Below are 18999 nucleotides of genomic sequence, written 5' to 3'. Positions count from 1 at the left end.
CCGCCCACAGGGAACTCAAACCACTCTCGGTGTCTCTGTAGGAATCCCAACTCGACCTGATTTGTTCGACATTTTACTCTACATTCTGCTTGGGAATGCTCTGATGACATCAGTCAACACAATTAATGTGGAAGAGCGAACGGAAGCGAACCAGTGTATTGTAAGTGTGGTCCTGTAGCCCTGCGGTCCCATGTGTGGAATATGGCTCCAAGTGGCCTCTCTGCTGGGAGCACTCGTGTTGTCAGGTGAGTCGAACCACTTCTACCACACAACGGACATCCTCGCCTGCAATCAGACACTCCTCGACCAATAACCTGAGCTAATTCGATGGAAATTGTAGCGAGAGAATGGGAATATATTGGTCATATACTAAACACTGAAAGTTAGTGTGTAAACAGGTTACAGGTTACCTACTTGTTTAGGCTCTGATGTTTTTATAGTTTTTAGTTTTACTTTTATAGTTGTATGAAGAGTATACTCTTCATTAACCATCTGATCCTGAACTATGTCACTCAGTAGCTCAGACTTCCTTGTCACGAAAGGACGACCTAGATCCAAAGGAATGTTATCATTTTCCGTTTTGTTCACTTGAGTATCACCCATGCTAACACTGGCTCTGGATTCCAAAAGTAATTGATTTTACTCTTCAGGCCTGTCGGAGGTGAGCACCTGGTTTCCACGCAGAGACCATCTCTCTGACTCGAAACCAAAGACTTCCCTTTTGTGTTGGACTCAAGACGCTCTTTCTTTCAAACGAGAAATGTCACTGATTCGTTTTCCTGATTACATTTATTACCTGCTTACTGTCATTGCACAATCCTTCCCACACTGGGTATTATTAATTTATCTACTGCATTAGCAATATGTACACAATCTTGCATTTGAAAGTAATTTTTATTAGGTTAATGTATAGTTTAGGTACTTTATACAGGGCTTGCTTTGAGTTGTATGTGTATTGCTCAATTTTATTGTGTGTATTTAAATGTCTTGTATTGGAGCTACTGGGTGCTTAACGGATATAGATATCTTTCTATATCTGTCTGATTCAGTATACAATTGAAGAAGCTTTTGGTTGTGACCCAATACAATCATTTACATCATTATAAATGAAGTGAATGGGAAGTATCCTAGAGACGTAATGGATCCCGTTGGTATCAGACACTGAAGCCTGTGAACTCGGGTGTTGTTGGCTGCTGAGCGAGAGCGGCTGATAAAGGACTAGGGAGCCGTGCGTGTTTAGGAGAATACGTTTCCCTGTGTGACCTGCTTATCTCCGTGGTGATGCCAGGACCCTTGCATTCGCAAAAGCACTTTTGTGTTGATGGTTATGGATCTGGAAGTCAGGAAATTTGTAAGAGCGGTGAAAGGAGCTAAATGAAGGGAGTGAGCTCATGAGTTCTGCTCAACGAGGGGAGAGATGACCGGGCTTCCTGCCGTCAGAGCTCCTCTGTCACAAGAAAATGAGTCAGTGTTAGAAGTTAGGATTGAAGAAGTTGGCAGTAGGATTGCTGACACACTTTAGGGTTGCATTTTTGTTTTAACATGACCATTTACTGGATTGTTGAGTGTAAGAATTTCAATGTCTCAAATGTTGAGAGTGTCGTGTGGGTAAAGAAGACCACTAGGTGTGAAACACATTGCTACTTTAGCTTTGAATAAGTGAGAGGTCAGTGTTTACGTGGACCACTGTAAAGGTTCTCTCCCTCCCTCTTGTCTCCCCCTATGTCTCTCTCCCTCTCTCCCGCTATGTCTCTCTCCCTTTCTCCCCCCTCTGTCTCTCCTGTTCTCTCCCCCCTCTGTCCACCTCCCTCTCTCCCCCATATGTCCCTCTCTAATTGTGTGTGTGTGTGTGTGTGTGTGTGTGTGTGTGTGTGTGTGTGTGTGTGTGTGTGTGTGTGTGTGTGTGTGTGTGTGTGTGTGTGTGTGTGTGTGTGTGTGTGTGTGGTAGAGGTCTCTGGGGTGGAGATCTACACCTCTGGGGAGGTGGAGGCGGTGAACGGCACTGACGTCAGGCTGAAGTGCACCTTCAGCTCCACCCACGCCATCTCACCCAGCTCCGTCACCGTGTCCTGGAACTTCAGGCCGCTGGACCGCGCCTCGCGGGAGGAGTCGGTGGGTCCACCGCTATGGAGAACCATGGAGTAGAACCACAACACTAACACTAATACTACTACATGTAGTACTACTCACTGGTGAACCATGGAGTAGAATCACAACACTTACATTAATACTACTACTACTACTACATGTAGAACTACTCACTGGAGAACCATGTAGTAGAATACTACTACTACCACTACTAATACTAATACATTTGGAGGTCAGGGTAGGTATGCGCCACCTTGACCACTCAAACGCCTCCAAACAGATCACAGCTTTGTGTGGTTTCCCAATCCAACAGCTTTCATAATTTCTAAACTCAACGTTTAATGAGTAACATGCGCTGTAACGAGTCCTGTACTCATATACCACTATAAATATACAGAGTGATATACAGACACTCAGTCAATGTGTACACAGTGTGATTTGCACAGCTTTCAAAACCTTTTCAAATAATACTTTCTCGAATGAAGTCATGTCAATCATTTAATAAAAGGGTCTAAAACGACTGTGTGTGTGTGTGTGTGTGTGTGTGTGTGTGTGTGTGTGTGTGTGTGTGTGTGTGTGTGTGTGTGTGTGTGTGTGTGTGTGTGTGTGTGTGTGTGTGTGTGTGTGTGTGTGTGTGTGTGTGTGTGTAGGTATTCCACTACCAGGAGGAGCCGTATCCTCCTACGTCTGGCCGTTTCAAGGACCGGGTGGTGTGGTCCGGGGACGTCTCCAAGCGGGACGCCTCAATCACCCTGCAGGGGGTGCCGCCCTCCTTTAACGGCACCTACACCTGCCAGGTGCGGAACCCCCCTGACGTGCACGGCGTCAATGGAGAGATCGTCCTTAAGGTCATGAACAAAGGTCAGCCACCCGGCGGTTTCCTCAGTGACACACACCCTGTGTCTTCCTCTGCTTTCGGCCGTTTTTTTTCGATAGAGCCAAGAAGTCAGGGTTTATGGATCGGGGTCTGAAGGACGTGATAGAAGACGCATGGCTATCGACATGGCTATCGACATGGCTATCGACAAAGAAATTAAACAAGCCTCTGATTCGTTAGGAGATCAGATCAAATAAAGTAACGCTGCAACCAAAATATCATTGTGGTTTGGTGTGGGTCGTTAACAGCCCTCCAATCAGAGATGTGTTCTGGTGTGCTTCGTTAACAGCCGTCCAATCAGAGATGTGTTCTGTGTGCTTTGTTAACAGTGGGCCTATCGGAGATGGCCTTGCTGGCGGCGATAGTGGGCGTGGCCTGCGCTGTGATCCTGCTCCTGGTGGTGGGATACGTCCTGGTGAAGAGGAGGAGGAGGGGCAGGGAGGAGGAGGACCTGGAGATGCCTGAGAGGAAGAAGAAGGAGTGGAAGGACCCCACAGTGTGGTGAGGCAGCGAGGCTGGAGGCCGTGAGGCTGGGGCCAGCCGTCCGTCAGGACTCTGCGGGACTCTGCGGGGAACAGCTCCCTACTCTGTGCTCACCTGATCAAACCTTCAAACTCTTCAACCTGGTTTTACTCGCAGGCTTTGCCAAAGACCTTTTTTATGATTTTATTTTTTAATTTGACTTTATGTTTTAAAAACAGACCTGCTGGAAGAGGTCACTAACAAATGTCTGTCCTCACCTCCATCCCTACAATTCAGAACGGCATCAAAATCACTCTGATCAAATTTGATTGTTAATAATTTGACCCCGATTGGCTTGGCCACCATCTTAAGAACAAGATGAATCACACTCTGTTGTGTTTTTATTGCTGCGCTGAATTGCTTGAGGGATCAGCTCTACAAAATGACTTGGCTAAGCTTGTTTTTAGTGACCAATAACCACAAAGCAGGTGGGGTCAGCCGCTTGACCCGCGAGGAGGGAACTAACTAACGCCCCGGTGGGTGCCATAGTTACTGCGCTGAGCCGCTGAGGAGTCTGGGTATTGTAGTTCTTCAACATTCCTCCTGCCCCAAGTAGATCTGTCAGTATTGTCAACGTGTGTGTGTGTGTGTGTGTGTGTGTGTGTGTCGGTGCGGGCATGTGTAAATGTGTGTGGCTGTGTGTCTGTACGGGCATGTGTGTGTGTGTCGGTGCGGGCATGTGTAAATGTGTGTGTGTGTGTGTGTGTGTGGCTGTGTGTCTGTGCGGGCATCTGTCTGTGTCTGTGTGTGTGTGTGTGTGTGTGTCTGTACGGGCATGTGTGTGTGTGTATGTGTGTGTCCTCGCGGGTCACGCTGTTCCCAGCTCACCTTTAGAAGCGATCCACCTGACCGCGGCCGCCAAGGTGCTGGACGATGGGAGCTCAGACGATGAAGGGTCTGAGCCCAGCAGTGGAGATGATGATGACGACGAGGAAGAGGAAGAGGATGACGATGATGATGATGATGACGACGATGATGATGATGATGATGATGATGGAGGCGGTGGTGACGATGATTAAATTATTACAGACCACTGCTAAACAGTTCCCATTTGGCACACTGCCATTTCCAAAGCAAGGTTTATTTTTTGATAATGTGGTGGTGTTGCATAATATAATAATGATAATGATTATTATTATGATAGTGTGAGTCAGGATTATTGTGTACAGACTTCATCCCATTTCATCTCCAGTCCCAGGCCTGCCCTCCAGCCTCACAATGAGGAGAGCTTCAGTCTTTTATCATCTATAACTGGTTTCAAACCGGTTATGTTCTCTGTGTTCTGTAGCCTAAGTTTATACATGTTTGGACAAACAGATCGTGGACCACTTTCTGACAACGGGACCCTCATGATTTTTACACATACATGTGTTCCCATGGTAACGATCTACAGGTGATCACCATTACTTACCAGTTTTGAGTTCCCCCTAAACTTGCTTTCTGAAAACACACGCTTACACTGTTTGATTCTGATAGATTATGTCTTGTCCTATAAGCGTTGCCATCTTTTTTTTATTTATAAAGCACCTTTGTTTTTGGTTACAAAATATTGCAGCATGTATATTTGGTGGATGTAAGTATTTTGATAAGAACACAGTAGAGAGCTGATCAAATAAAAGCTTGAGAAGCGATAATGGTTGCTAACCGCAGACTTGTGTCAGGTTATTGTGTTTCACTGGCGAGCGTGACATTCCTCTGGTTTCTCTCTGCCGCTCCCTGGCACGTGAGTCAACATCTGCGTTGGCCGGGGTTAAAGATCACTAGGATCGCTGAGCTGGAGTCTGGGTGAGAGGAGGCCAGGGTGAAAAGCCTAGTTCAGTGTGGCGCCACTGCTTAGCTGTAAGCAGCCATAATAACAATATATATATTTTTAATTTGAAAATTAAATTATTATTATTTTTTCAATATTTCTGTGACATGCTCTTGAATGAATATGAAAAGACGAACGTATTGAGAGCCACCTGTAAATGCGTCTTCCTAGTCTGCGTTAGACACCACCCCCTGCTGGCGGTCAGTCGTAAGTCATTTAGCTTTTCTCAACCCAGTGAGATTCCAGAGAAGTGTCCCATGTCCATGTCAAACTACAGAGGATCCAGCGTGAGCATAGCAACACATGTATGGCAGATCGTCGTCTGCCCCTCCGCGGCCAACGGCCAGGTGTTAAGATAAAGGCCAACTGACTTGTTGGCCAAACCCCACCAGTGTTATATTTTGATAGCATTTTCCGATTTCTGCGACCCACCGAAAAGTGTGACAGGGGGCGCTGTTTCACATTTTCTGCAACGTGCACGCAGCACGAGTTTGAAGCAGACAGGCATGAAGTCGAAAAAACGGTGTGCATTATAACAAAAACATAAATAAAACATAAGTCTTCCCCCACCCCTCACCTTGTTATTAAATGTTATGTGCTTAATAAATATTTGATTTGATTAGCATTTTACAGACCAATACAATGGATAGGGCGTTTAGTACGGTCCATCACCGTTGCTTCTTTCCAGTGGCGTCAGTTTGTTTTTAGAAGTGCTGGGGACAATAACCATAAGCTTGAGTGTGGTTTGAAAAGTGCTGGGTACCCTTATGTAAGCTATTCATCCATTCAATGCTGCATTACAATATGCTCTACAGTGTATTATCAGGTGTTGAAAATCCTATTCGAACAATAAAATTTGAAAATCACAGTTTGTGTTTTGGCTTGTTTCGCAAACGGCGTTGGAAACACCAGGGTATTGGCTCGGGATATGTAATACTAATACACATTATATAGGACAAAGAACAGTGTTGGCAATTAAACACTTCTCTTGACATCAACAAAGTTTACCAGACAAACAATTCCAGACTGTAAAGGGGGTACGAAATGAAACGAGGTACTGAGCATCAGCCTTTTGAAGAAGAGCAAGGGCTGCTGGTAGCCTATGTTATGCATTAAAAAAAAGAAAAAAAAACAAGCGCCCAGAGGAGAATTGCATCTGCCAAATCCTCACCACCAGTAAAGTAGTAAACACTCGCGAAGGACCAAGGTAGACTTCACTCGTTACAACGTCATATAAGCAAACTGCCCACAAATAAAATCCCCTACAGTTTAGGATAATCACACAGGTTATGCGAGACTCAGAACATACAGTCTTGTATAAAGTACTTGAAAGCGATACTTGAGTAAAAGTACAAGTATCTTACCAGAAAATGACTTTGGTAGAAGTTAAAGTCACCTTTTAAAATATTACTTGAGTAAAAGTCTTAAAGTACCTGACATTTAGTGTACTTAAGTATCAAAAGTAATTGTCTGATATAAAATGTACTTAAGTATTAAAAGTAAGAATAAAAGTAAAGGTATTTAAAAGAAAAAGTGAGTTAGAGGGTTATATATGGGTTAAAATATTTCTTGCAAATACGGCCACGGGTGTTTAACGTTATCTTCGTCACCACCATGGAGTTCACCAAGTTCGCCACTGTAGTCGAGATGCTCGTCATCTGCTACCGGAGTGGTAAAGAAATGTATCGGAGTAAAAGTACACATTTTATTTAGGAAATGTAGTGGAGTAAAAGTGAAAGTTGTCAGAAATATAAATAACGAAGTAAAGTACAGATATGTGAAAATTGTACTTAAGTACAGTAACAAAGTATTTCGTTACATTACAACACTGAGAACATATTTATGTTAGGATACCAGGCTCCAAGTCTAACGTCACATATCTCAACCAGACAAAACAACTATAACCACGTTGGCATAGCAATGCATACTAGCTGGAGCACCAACCAGAATCAGATCACAATCGTAGCTTAGGACCGTGGGTAACCTTTGACCAGGTCATCACGAGCAAACAAAACCAGCAGCAAAGTTTAAGTAAACCAATTTCTTACCTTATGTGGCCCACCACGTGCAGGCTAGATGATGTATATATCCATATCCATTTACACAAACATGCTTTTTACAGGAAGCAAAAGGACCGGCTATTTTCTGAATAAAAATGTCAATTTTGGCTGTCTGTCTTTAAAATGAATTAAGCCACTTCTCCATTATAACGCTATGTACAGACAGCACACATTTACCCTCCCCCCTACCCCTTGCGATGACATTAAATATAATTTAAAAACAAAAAAAAAGGCACAAGTCACAAGGCTATTTGACTGGATTCATCCTGCATCATGTCTAAGAGAAAAGCTGGAACCGATATCAGAGCCTTTTTCAGCAAGCAAAAATGCGCTGTAAGTGCAATCCTACATGAGAAGCCTACAAATTACCTTGTTTTACGATGTTTGACATTAACTCAGAGTTAACTGCTAGCTGCTAGTTATCCAATAGTATCCTCCTCTTTCATCTATTAATAACGTTAACGGTTAGCTAGCAGTAACACTGCAGTTAGCTTTGGCTACTACAAATTTCTGTCTTCCAGGATGTCATCGTGCGCGCGCGCCTATCACATCGCAATTGACCGTTCGCAAGCCCCGACCCCTTATCCGTTTTTTTAAGATTTCCTCTCCTCTGATTTCCTCTCGAGCCGTCGCCATAGTGAAATGCAAGCTTGACGGACCTTACCACTCTTGTGATTGGACGGCGTGAACGTTCAATTGGTTTGCACATTTTTAAAAGTGGTGGGGACAAAATGAAAATTATAAATAGTAATGGGGACATGTCCCCGGCGTCCCCGGTGGAAATAACGCACCTGCTTCTTTCCCCATAAAAAGCTACAGTCAGTGTTTAATGACGTTGATTTACCTTTGAGCATTTCCTATTTTAGGCTACTGTTTAAAATGCTGTTTAGAATTAATGTTTGTATCAAGAAAAGAAAGACCCTGGGGTCACACTTTTCGGTGGGTCACAGAATTCGGTGTAACAGGTGTAGTAGGTGGAGTATTTTGACGAGTAAGTTTCTCTATACTACTACTATATCCAGACAAAAACAAGTAAATCGCTTCTTCAGCTGTTCCAAACACAGATAAACCAAAGCTGTGATCCCACTAACACAGCTGCCCCTCTGCCTGGCCCAAGGGCATGAATCCTCCAGTCTGGGCCTCTGTGACTGTTGTCCTTAAAGATAAGAAAATGGAAGTGATCTCGGGTCCCACTGAACCCCCCCCCCCCCCCCCCCCCCCTACACACACTCTCACACACACACACACACACACACACACACACACACACACACACACACACATACAGTCAGACACACACACACACACACACACAGGAGAAGGCTGGCGGAACATCCTTTGCACGTCTGAAGTTGTTTTGAGAAGCAGTTCTCAACCATTCAGACCACAAACCCACAGAGGAGGAGAGGAGAGAAGTCACCAGGTTGAGGAGGGAAGTCACTAGGTTGAGGAGAGGAGTCACCAGGTTGAGGAGAGGAGTCACCAGGTTGAGGAGGGAAGTCACCAGGTTTAGGAGAGGAGGAGCCACCAGGTTGAGGAGAGGAGTCACCAGGTTGAGGAGGGAAGTCACTAGGTTGAGGAGAGGAGTCACCAGGTTGAGGAGAGGAGTCACCAGGTTGAGGAGGGAAGTCACCAGGTTTAGGAGAGGAGGAGCCACCAGGTTGAGGAGAGGAGTCACCAGGTTGAGGAGAGAAGAGCAGGTTGAGGAGAGGAGGAGTCACCTATAATGTAGTATATACTGTTGTTTACATCTGTAATCTATAATGTAGTTAACATCTATAATGTAGTTTACATATTCTAGTTTTCATAATGTACTGTGGTTCACATGCTGTAGTTTAAATCTATACTGCTGGTTATATACTGTAGTTTACATACTGTAGTTTATAAACTGTAATTAACATATATACTATTTTATATACTGTAGTTTACATCTGTACTGTAGTTTACATACTGTAATTTACATATATACTGTTGTTTATATTCTGTAGTTTGCATCTGTACTGTAGTTGGCATACTGTAGTTTACATCTGCTGTTTTTTTATATACTGTAGTTTACATCTGTACTGTAGTTAACATACTGTATTTTACATATATACTGTAGTTTACATATATACCTTTTTTTATATACTGTAGTTTACATGACGTATTTAACTCATACTGTAGTTTACATCTATATACAGTCGTTAACCCATGCTGTATTTTCTCTGCAGTAGAACACACCATAGTAGACTCCTGCTCTTGGAATGTTGCGGCAGTAACAACAACAGCGACTCCGCCTTAAAGCATCGACGTGTTTTACACATCTGTCTGCGTGTGGAGGGTGTGTTGTGCTCCATGATACGCTGTGAGTGTGTGAGTCAGTCAGACCGCTCTGACCGGCTCTGCAGCACACACTGCTGTCTGCAGCACGGAGGGGACGCTTGTTTTTCTGCTTGCAGTTCTGGAAGAGTTCCAAGCTCTGTTGCAGTGGAACTAGGAATGCCTGCAGCAGCCTGTATAGCAGGAACCCGCCCATATAACATAACACTGGATAACAGGAACCAGCCCGTATAACATGACACTGTATAGCAGGAACCAGCCCGTATAACATGACACTGTATAGCAGGAACCAGCCCGTATTGCAGGAACCAGCCCGTATAACATGACACTGGATAGCAGGAATCAGCCCGTATAACATTACACAGTCTATATAACAGGAACCTGCACATATAACATGACAGTCTGTATAACAGGAACCAGCCCGAATAACATAACATGACACAGTCTGTATAACAGGAACCAGCCTGTATGACATGACACAGTCTGTATAACATGACACAGTCTGTATAACAGGAACCAGCACGTATAACATGACACAGTCTGTATAACATGACACGGTCTGTATAACAGGAACCAGCACGTATAACATGAAACATCTCATATTACATGACACAGTCTTTATCACAGGAACCAGACTGTATAGCAGGAACCAGCCCATATAACATGACACAGTCTGTATAACATGACACATTATATAACATGATGACACATCATGTATAACAGGAAACATATTATATAACAGGACACAAAATGACAGTATAACAGGTTATAGCACTCGATGAAGTTTGTTTATTTGTTGAATTTTGGAAACCAAAAACTTGACAAAATTAAAATATATATGTGTATTTTATACACGTATACATCAATATTAATATGCATATAATAATATATATGATATGTATACATTAAGTTATATATTATAATAAATATAATTATTATACGTAATAGGCTTGGAGACACAAGCACATGAAAGTGCCATAGCGTAAGAGAATGAATAATACATAGTGGCTCTAAGGACATATTTGCTTATTCGGCAAATACCTGCAGCTGCTTACTGCCCTCATATAGACACACACATGAAGACTTTTATTTAGTAGGTCACTGATATAGAAGCATACGCACAATATCACACAGATAATGTACATACAAGCATACAGATACATACTGTGTCACCACACACACACATGCACGCACACACACAAACACACACACACACACACACACACACACACACACGCTCACACACACACACACACACACACACACACACACACACACACACACCAACACTGAGTCGCACGCACTCAAGCACATGCACGTGCATGGAATCACACACACACACACACACACACACACACACACACACACACACACACACACACACACACACTAAGGGTATAGGTTGGATCCCTGACTAGGTGGAATTTGACTCTAGCAGGAAACCATCACCACAGCCATGAGCATCATAGAGGTGAGGGGAGGGAGAGAGAGGGGAGGAGAGGAGAGGGGGAGAGAGGAGGGGGAGAGGGGAAAGAGGAGGAGAGGGGGAGAGAGAAATGGTCGAGGAGAGGAGTGACAGGAAAGGAGAGGAGAGGAGAGAGGGGGGAGGAGAGGAGAGAGAGGGGGGAGGAAAGGAGAGACATAGAAATGCAGAGTCACAGGAAATTCAGTATGTGAGCCGAGGGAGAGAAGAGGAGAGGGAAGGGGGAGGAGAGGGCGAGGGGGCAGGAGAGGGAGCAGATCATTGATGAAGGAGTGTTGAAAGTCACATGGTCACATGATCACATGGTCCACATACTGCAGGTAATCTGTGAGCTAAATACTGTGTGTTCTAGACTTATCTGGAAAAGTGACATCACCCACCCTCCTCTTACTCTTTGTTATCGTCCTCATTCATGTGTACACTGGACAAGCTGTACCCCCCACCCCTCCCCCCCCCCCCCCAACTCCTCATCCTTTCACCAACCTGCACTGCAGAACTTTTCTGTGATCTTTCAAAATAAAAGTGCTTGTGTCTGCATACCCAACCTTAGTGGGGAGGCTAGGAGGAGTGTATGTGTGTGAATGTGTATGTGTGTGTAGGGTTTATATGTGTGGGGTGAATGTGTACGTGTGTGTGTGTGTGTGTGTGTGTGTGTGTGTAGTGTGTGTGTATGTGTGTGCATGGGGAGGGGGGTGAATGAAAGGGGATTTTATGTGGGAAAAGTGATTGAGAGGGGAAGAGAGGCGAGGAGGAGGAAGGAGAGAAGAGGGGGGGAGGAGCAGAGATAGAGGGAGGAGGGGGAGAGACGAGGAGAGGGGAGGAGAGAGCAGAGATAGAGAGAGGAGGGTGAGAGGAGCCGGGAGGGAAAGTGGATCCAAGACAGAGGGCAGGGAGAAGTTGTTTCAGGGAAACGAAGACTGAGAAACCCTCCTCTTCCTCTGCTACCTCCTGTCAGGACCAGGAGCAACTCCCTGTTGTGCTCGCTCTCTCTCTCTCTCTCTCTCTCTGGCTGCTCCTAGCTGTCCCTCGCCCCTAGCTGGGGCTGCATTGTGGTGAGTCTGCAGTGAGTGCTGTATCTGCCAGATTCTCCTTGACTGAACTCTGACAGTGCGCAGTCGCTCTCCCACTGCAGCAGCCCACGCTGCAGGAGCCAGCACCGGCCCAGGAACAGGTGAGTACACACATTCTCTCTCCCGTTTAAGCAGCGGCTAACATGTGTTGCGCGTCTCTCTCTCTGTGTACGGCTGGGCTCACCTCCAGCTGTTTGTACTTTATATGTTAACGCAGCGAGATAAACTAAAACGCAAACGACACGCGCGCTGCATGAAGGATTTTATCAGCTGGCGTGCCCGGCTCTGCGGGCCTGGTACTGACTTGGAGATACAGTCTGTGCGTTCTCCCCCCTCCCTACTCTCCCCTCTCTCTCCGGTGCCCTCTGTCTGACCTACACTTCCCGCTGCAGGAGATCTGAGGGGCAGGCAGGCTCCTTGATCCTCCGGCCCAGACGGCTGCTCCTCCCTGGGCATAACCGACTCCCAGGACGCCCCCCCACCCCCCCGTCCCCCCTCCCCTGCCCCCTCCCCCCCCCCCCGCATCGTCTCTAACTTCCCAAGACGTCCCGGTAAGCAGGGAGGGAGAGTGGCGGCCACAGCGGGGGTCTGACAGCGTACCAGGGGGTGATGGAGGGGGAGACCAGGAGGATGCTGTGTCAACCCCCGGCCGTGGTCCTGATGCTGTCCCTGATGCTGGGTAGAGACCTCTTCTTCTTCCTCACGCTAACCTCATTAACAGTTTGTTATTTACCAAAGTTACTACCCTGTGCTGCTGACTAAATATTGTGTTTGATGCGTTGCATTTTCAATCGATCAAACTTTATTTATGTTGCACTTTTCGTGCAAAAAGACAAAAAACAATGCCACAACTACTAGTTATCTGATTTCTTTGTGAATAATCAATACAGCTACTAGTTATCTGCTTGTTTTCAAAACGATCTAGTTATCTGATGGTTTCTGTCATCTGTGATCCTGATCCATTGCCTTAGCCCCGTTTGCAATTTATCCAAGCAGGGTGTGTGTGTGTGTGTGTGTGTGTGTGTGTGTGTGTGCTTGTGTGTGTGTGTGTGTGTGTGTGTGTGTGTGTGTGTGTGTGTGTGTGTGTGTGTGTGTGTGTGTGTGTGTGTGTGTGCTTGTGTGTGTGTGCATGCTGGTTTTTGAAGGTGTGGTGCTATTTTATTTCATTAAAGCTGGGCTGTCTGGTGCAGTGCTTGCTGGGACCTTGAGGTGTTGTCCAGTCCTTGAAATGAGGGGAGAAATATAGGATTTAAGACGTGAAAGTGAGGACATCGGCATCATTTGGAAGAAGTGGTTGTTTTGAGTCATTGCTTGGCTATGTGTTTGGTAGCACTTTAAGTATTTGATGACGGCAGTATTTCGCTGAACGGGTTGAGTGGTGACTAGGCTATCATATAGTGGTGGATGCATTTAGAGTTACAATATGAGGGGAGGAGAATGTCATTACCATCAGTTTGCTGGTTGATTCTCACATGCATTGGATAAGTGTGACAGAGAGTTCATTCACCCTGCTGTTGTTGTTGTGGTTGTTGTTGTTGTTGTTCATCTTCATGACTTGACTAGTAGGGAAACATAACCTGTTATTATTTATTATTGTATATTATTATTGAGCTATTTCATGAAATGAGCAAACACTGATATATTCAGCTGGAGCTATCAACCATGTTTTGATGAATGAAGACGACACTAATGTCGTGGTGCAGCGGGTGAACCCAAACAACTTCCAAAACAGGAAACAGAACCTTATTTTGGAAGAACAGTGTTGGAACCACAGATAGAAACATCAGAAGGGAGACAGAGGGGGAACCTGCGGTTGTGAGGCTCAGTCATACTGGTCCATCACATTCATTCATTCATACACTCATTACGTGAATTAATTTGTGGGTAAACCTGGATCATTACTGGTCATTTTATTAGGAAACGTATAATACTATGTTACTGTTTTTGTTGTTTAATTTCACAAAAATATAAACATGTCGTGGAGGTTCAGCATAACGTTAGCCCTTCCTGGGCAGAGAAACTGCCGTCTCATCGGCTTCATGAAGCTGGCTAGCACTAGCTCTTTAGCTCCGTCATGCTGCTCTCATTGTACTCTAGATCATAACATTATAATTGGAAATCTCAACTAAAAAAATACAAATGTTGAGGAACCTTTTGAAGTGGAAAACATTTAGTTGTTCTACTAGTTTGTTTTTCCTCAAGACCAGAAACTATCAACCAACTGGTTTCAAGGACTGAGTAGCATATTGTTATACAGCACAGAGCAACAACAAAAAGTCAAATTGACCAGGCATCTCCTTAAATAAAATCTTAATTGTAAATGTATGAAAAGGACCATTTTTTTTACTCTATTCAACATAATTAAGATTCCCAATTAAAGGGTCAATTAGGACGAGGATAACATTCATAGAGAGAATGTTGCTGGATTGATTTATCCTTCAGATAGTTCAGATATCTGGCGTCAACATCTGCAGTAGAGAAGTTACATGGTGCAGCTTTATATAACTAACTTATGTGCTCATGTTGATAGAAAACATAACATCAGGTTTAACTAACATATGTGGTCATGACATGTTGTGATAGAAAACATCACATCAGGTTTAACTAACGTAGGTGATGATAGAAAACATCACATTAGGCCTACTCCATGCCCCTCATGCTGTGTTGTGTGTACCACTAATGTATTCTACTAACCCTGGTGGTGATGCTTGACCTATCCAGATCGCATCTATTTTTGATCCATAGATTAAATAACCATTCGTTGTGCAGGGGAGACCCGATACCGAATGATTGATCCGCCTATCAGAGGTGCTCTATAAATACCCCGGCTCATTAAGATACACAGCGGTGCGTTTCTAACGCTGACATATGTGGGCTAGAAAGTAGATCATCGCTGCTCTACTTCTGAAAGAGCAGCGAATACTTTGCGGGGGAAAGGGAGTATAAAGGGACGAAAACACAGGACCCCGGAGAAGTCCCGCTGCAACAGAACTACAATGAAAAACTACATTTGGCGTCCATGACAGATATAGGTTCTGAGGACGAGATTCAGTTGACACACGTTAAACCTTCCTCACTTTTATTTTGCTGTTCGATAAGAAATTGCATAATACATGATTAAAGGAGGATATATATTTTTAAAATAATAATTATTAAAAAGTTAACATACAAATCTATTTAAGTTAGAAAACCCTAGCTTTTTCAATTGAGTTTAATTGAAAACATTTCCAGTTTCATATAGGCTACCTTTGACTCTAATCTCCCCAACTATTGTGAGACGATGTAGGCCTATTCCCTAAATTAGTTCAAATTATTACTCGTAGCCTGAAAGCTTGGTAGCAGGCCAGCAAGTCTTCTGGTGGTGTTTGCATTACGTTTTAGACTCTGAAAATGTTTTAAACCAGAGATATACGGTATTTTATAACATATTATGTATATTATCAATTTCATCCAAATCATATGCAATACCTCTTTAGGCCGCTAGATGGGTCTCTACCATCAAGTCTAATGTGTTTTGCATGTATTTTGCGTCAATGATGTTATGTAGTCCAGGTTTCTGCTTGAAGACCATAACTAGAATAACTCTTTAAAAATAGTGGTCGTCCTTCCAAAACTGGTCGTCTGGTTCCAAAACTATCTTTCAGTTAATTAGGCTTTCTTATGTGAATAAAATGGTGTCTATTGTCTAAACATAATATGTTGGCGTGGGACACACAGGCCCACATAGTACTGTGTGGGTTGGTCATGTTTTGGAAAAATCTAGAAGCTGCATTTTCAGTTGCAGTATTAATGTTGGCTGTTGGATACCAACATGTCCTCTCTTGTAGAGATGGGAAACTAACATGTCCTCTCCTGTAGAGATTGTATACCAACATGTACTCTCCTGTAGAGATGGTAAACTAACATTTCCTCTCCTGTAGAAATGGTAAACCAACATGTCCTTTCTGTAGAGATGGTACTGTAGAGATGTTATGCTAACATGTCCTCTCCTGGGGGGTCTCCAGGGGGCTGGTCTGTCCAGGGTCTGGAGATGCTTGTGGGTAAGATTCCCTTCCTGCAGGCGGTGAACGGGAGCACGGTCATGTTGCCCTGCACCTATGCCAGCTGCATTGGCATCAGGAACCTCTACTTCAACTGGCAGTTCAACGAGAACGGCACCATGATCAAGGTAAGCATGGTCACAGTGGCTAGTTTACTGTAGACTGGTCTCGAGTGGTTCTAATGGCTTACAATGGTTACAAGGCTTTACGCCAGTTTAGACTGGTCTAAAGTGGTTCTAATAGCTTGGAACAATTTTGAATAGTAGCAGAGGGGATGGTGGGAATATTGGTGGTTATGGTGTAATAGAGGGGGTGTAGTGGAGGTGGCGGAGGTGTTGATGTGATGGTGCAATAAAGGTTGAGGTTTAGTAAAGGTGGTGGAGGTGTCGATGCGGGGGTAGTGTAGTAAAGAGGGAGGTGTTGATGTGGTGGTTGTGTAGTGGTGTCGCAAAGGTGGAGGTTTAGTAGTAGAGGTGTCATAGAGGTTGAGGTGTTGATGTTGTGGTGTAGTAGAGGTGGAGGTGTAGTAGAGGTGGTGGTGTAGTAAAGGTGGAGATGTAGTAGAAGTGTTGATGTGTTGGTGGTCTAGTAAAGGCAGAGGTGTAGTAGAAGTGTTGATGTGTTGGTGGTGTAGTAAAGGCGGAGGTGTAGTAGAGGTGTTGATGTGGTGGTGGTGTAGTAGAGGTGGTGGTGTAGTAAAGATGATGGAGGTGTTGATGTGGTGGTGTAGTAGAGGTGGACGTGGAGGTGTAGTAGAGGTGGTGGAGTAGTAGAGGTGGAGGTGGAGGAGTAGCAGAGGTGGAGGAGTAGTAGAGGTGGAGGTGGAGGAGTAGTAGAGGTGGAGGTGGAGGAGTAGTAGAGGTGGAGGCGGTGGAGTAGTAGAGGTGGTGATGTAGGAGAGGTGGTGGAGGTGTTGATGTGGTGTAGTAGAGGTGGAGGAGTAGTAGAGATCTGATGGTGTAGTAGAGGTGGAGGGGGTGGAGTAATAGAGGTGGAGGTGTTGATATGTTGGTGGATCGTCTGACTCCCAGTTGGTTGATGCGGTGATCCGGAAGGAGGGGGTGGAGCCCAAGGCCGAGGTGTACCGGGAGCGGGTGGAGTTTATAGGCAAAGGTATCAACAGCAACGTGTCCATCCTGCTGTGGAACATCACCTTCGAAGATGCGGGCCAGTACACCTGCTTCGGTCGCAACCCCAAGGAGAAGGGACGCAACCACAGCTCCATCTTCACACTAGACGTGGTGCCCGAGTGTGAGTGGGCACACACACACACACATACACATGAATTCATACACACACACACACACACACACACACACACACACATGCACATGAATACACATGCACGCATGCACGCACACTCATACACACACACATATGCATGCACACTCATACACATACATGAATACACTCACAGAAGAGAAAACATATAGGCATGCATGCACGCACATGCATGCGCACACACATGAATACACACACACAGACACACACACACACACACACACACACACACACATGAATGGGCACACACACACAAATGAATACGCAAGCACATGCAAGAATGCACACATACAGACAACGACACATACTATACATGCTCACACACACACACACACACGTAGGCAAAGAATATGTACATGCGTGCACCCAGACACACACACACACACACACACACACATATGAACACACACACACACACACACACACACACACACATACACACACAGATCCATGTGTTCCTGTGTGTTCCCCCTGGCTGCAGTGGTCGTGGTGGACAACACGTTGGCCATTCTCATCGCCTCAGCAGTAGGGGGCGGCATCGCGTCGCTCATGGGCTTCATGCTGCTCAAGAACTTCACCATCTTCGTCCTCGCCAAGATAGAGGAGAAAAAGTGAGTGTTCCAGTGACATGTGCAGACTAACATCAGACAGAACCAGTGAATCAAATGAATACAGTTTATCTGGATTAATAAAGTGAATAAAGAAAAAAGAGGTTCACAACATCCAGTCCCCTCAGAGGATTAGTGGTAGTCTAGTGGGCTGTAGTACTAGAGATAGTGTGTTTCTCACGCAACGGGAAACAAGACATTCAATGAGTTTAAGATTTAATAATAATTTCTGAGAATTACATACAAACATTTGAGAGGTCCGTTTAAAGAAATGACACAACATTTGATTAAAAGGGAGATGGTGATGGAGGTCAAAAAAGGTATGTTTTGGTTAGAATTGGGTGTTATTCCAGTTCTCTCTTGGAGGGTGAGGTGTGTCTGAGTGTGTCCTTTCTTCTTTCTGTGTCCGCAGTAAAGAGTGCCTTGTGAGTTCCTCAGGGATCGACAACACGGAGAACGGCCTCTCAGGTTCCAAAGCCGAGTCGAAGACCACACCAAAAAAGAAATAAGGCTGTGCATGAGGACAAAGGAATATTCATATTCTAACCTACGCATATGTTTCAGTATGAATATATCCCTGCAGACTTAGATCTTCATTATATTCAAGTTGATATCTAAAGAAAAATAACCTCACCAAAATAACCTACCTGGCTGTGGCCCCTAGCTATTCAAAATATTCACAGAAGCTAACCTAAAGATGATGACCTAAACGTGCACCAAAAGGCCTTCCAGCCATTCTATACAGACAGTCGTTTATATAGAATATCTCAAAACCGTTTTGGAGTCTTTAACTTGATCAGTTATGTGAAGCAGAAGGAACCTACTGGATTGGCTACTTTCA

At 44.6% G+C, this 18999-nt stretch overlaps 2 protein-coding genes across 2 annotated transcripts; both read left to right on the top strand.

Moving 5' to 3' along the window:
- Positions 1 to 20: 20 nt before the first annotated feature.
- On the top strand, positions 21 to 5136 carry mpzl2b (myelin protein zero-like 2b). Its single transcript, XM_084474402.1, has 5 exons — positions 21 to 245; positions 1949 to 2112; positions 2739 to 2949; positions 3295 to 3466; positions 4311 to 5136. The coding sequence occupies exons 1-5, from the start codon at positions 191 to 193 to the stop codon at positions 4504 to 4506; spliced, it is 798 nt and encodes a 265-aa protein (XP_084330528.1). The 5' UTR covers positions 21 to 190; the 3' UTR covers positions 4507 to 5136.
- Positions 5137 to 12859: 7723 nt separating this feature from the next.
- On the top strand, positions 12860 to 18667 carry scn4bb (sodium channel, voltage-gated, type IV, beta b; the record flags this gene model as incomplete). Its single annotated transcript, XM_084474761.1, has 5 exons — positions 12860 to 12908; positions 16234 to 16397; positions 17301 to 17520; positions 18032 to 18161; positions 18571 to 18667. 5 exons carry the CDS (start codon positions 12860 to 12862, stop codon positions 18665 to 18667), a joined length of 660 nt encoding a protein of 219 aa, XP_084330887.1.
- Positions 18668 to 18999: the final 332 nt, after the last annotated feature.

This window comes from Micromesistius poutassou (assembly GCF_964030765.1).
Source record: "Micromesistius poutassou genome assembly, chromosome: 10".
Taxonomy (NCBI): domain Eukaryota; kingdom Metazoa; phylum Chordata; class Actinopteri; order Gadiformes; family Gadidae; genus Micromesistius; species Micromesistius poutassou.
The sequence above is the reverse complement of the archived record's forward strand: the minus strand, read 5'-3'. Positions and strand labels throughout refer to the sequence as shown.

What these genes read in the sequence shown, in the direction of transcription:
- mpzl2b (XM_084474402.1), top strand. Translation starts at nt 191, where the DNA reads ATGTGTGGAATATGGCTCCAAGTGGCCTCTCTGCTGGGAGCACTCGTG. An exon ending in GCGCCTCGCGGGAGGAGTCG is followed by an intron (nt 2,113 to 2,738) that starts GTGGGTCCACCG and finishes GTGTGTGTGTAG; the next exon opens with GTATTCCACTACCAGGAGGA. An exon ending in TGGAAGGACCCCACAGTGTG is followed by an intron (nt 3,467 to 4,310) that starts GTGAGGCAGCGA and finishes CGCTGTTCCCAG; the next exon opens with CTCACCTTTAGAAGCGATCC.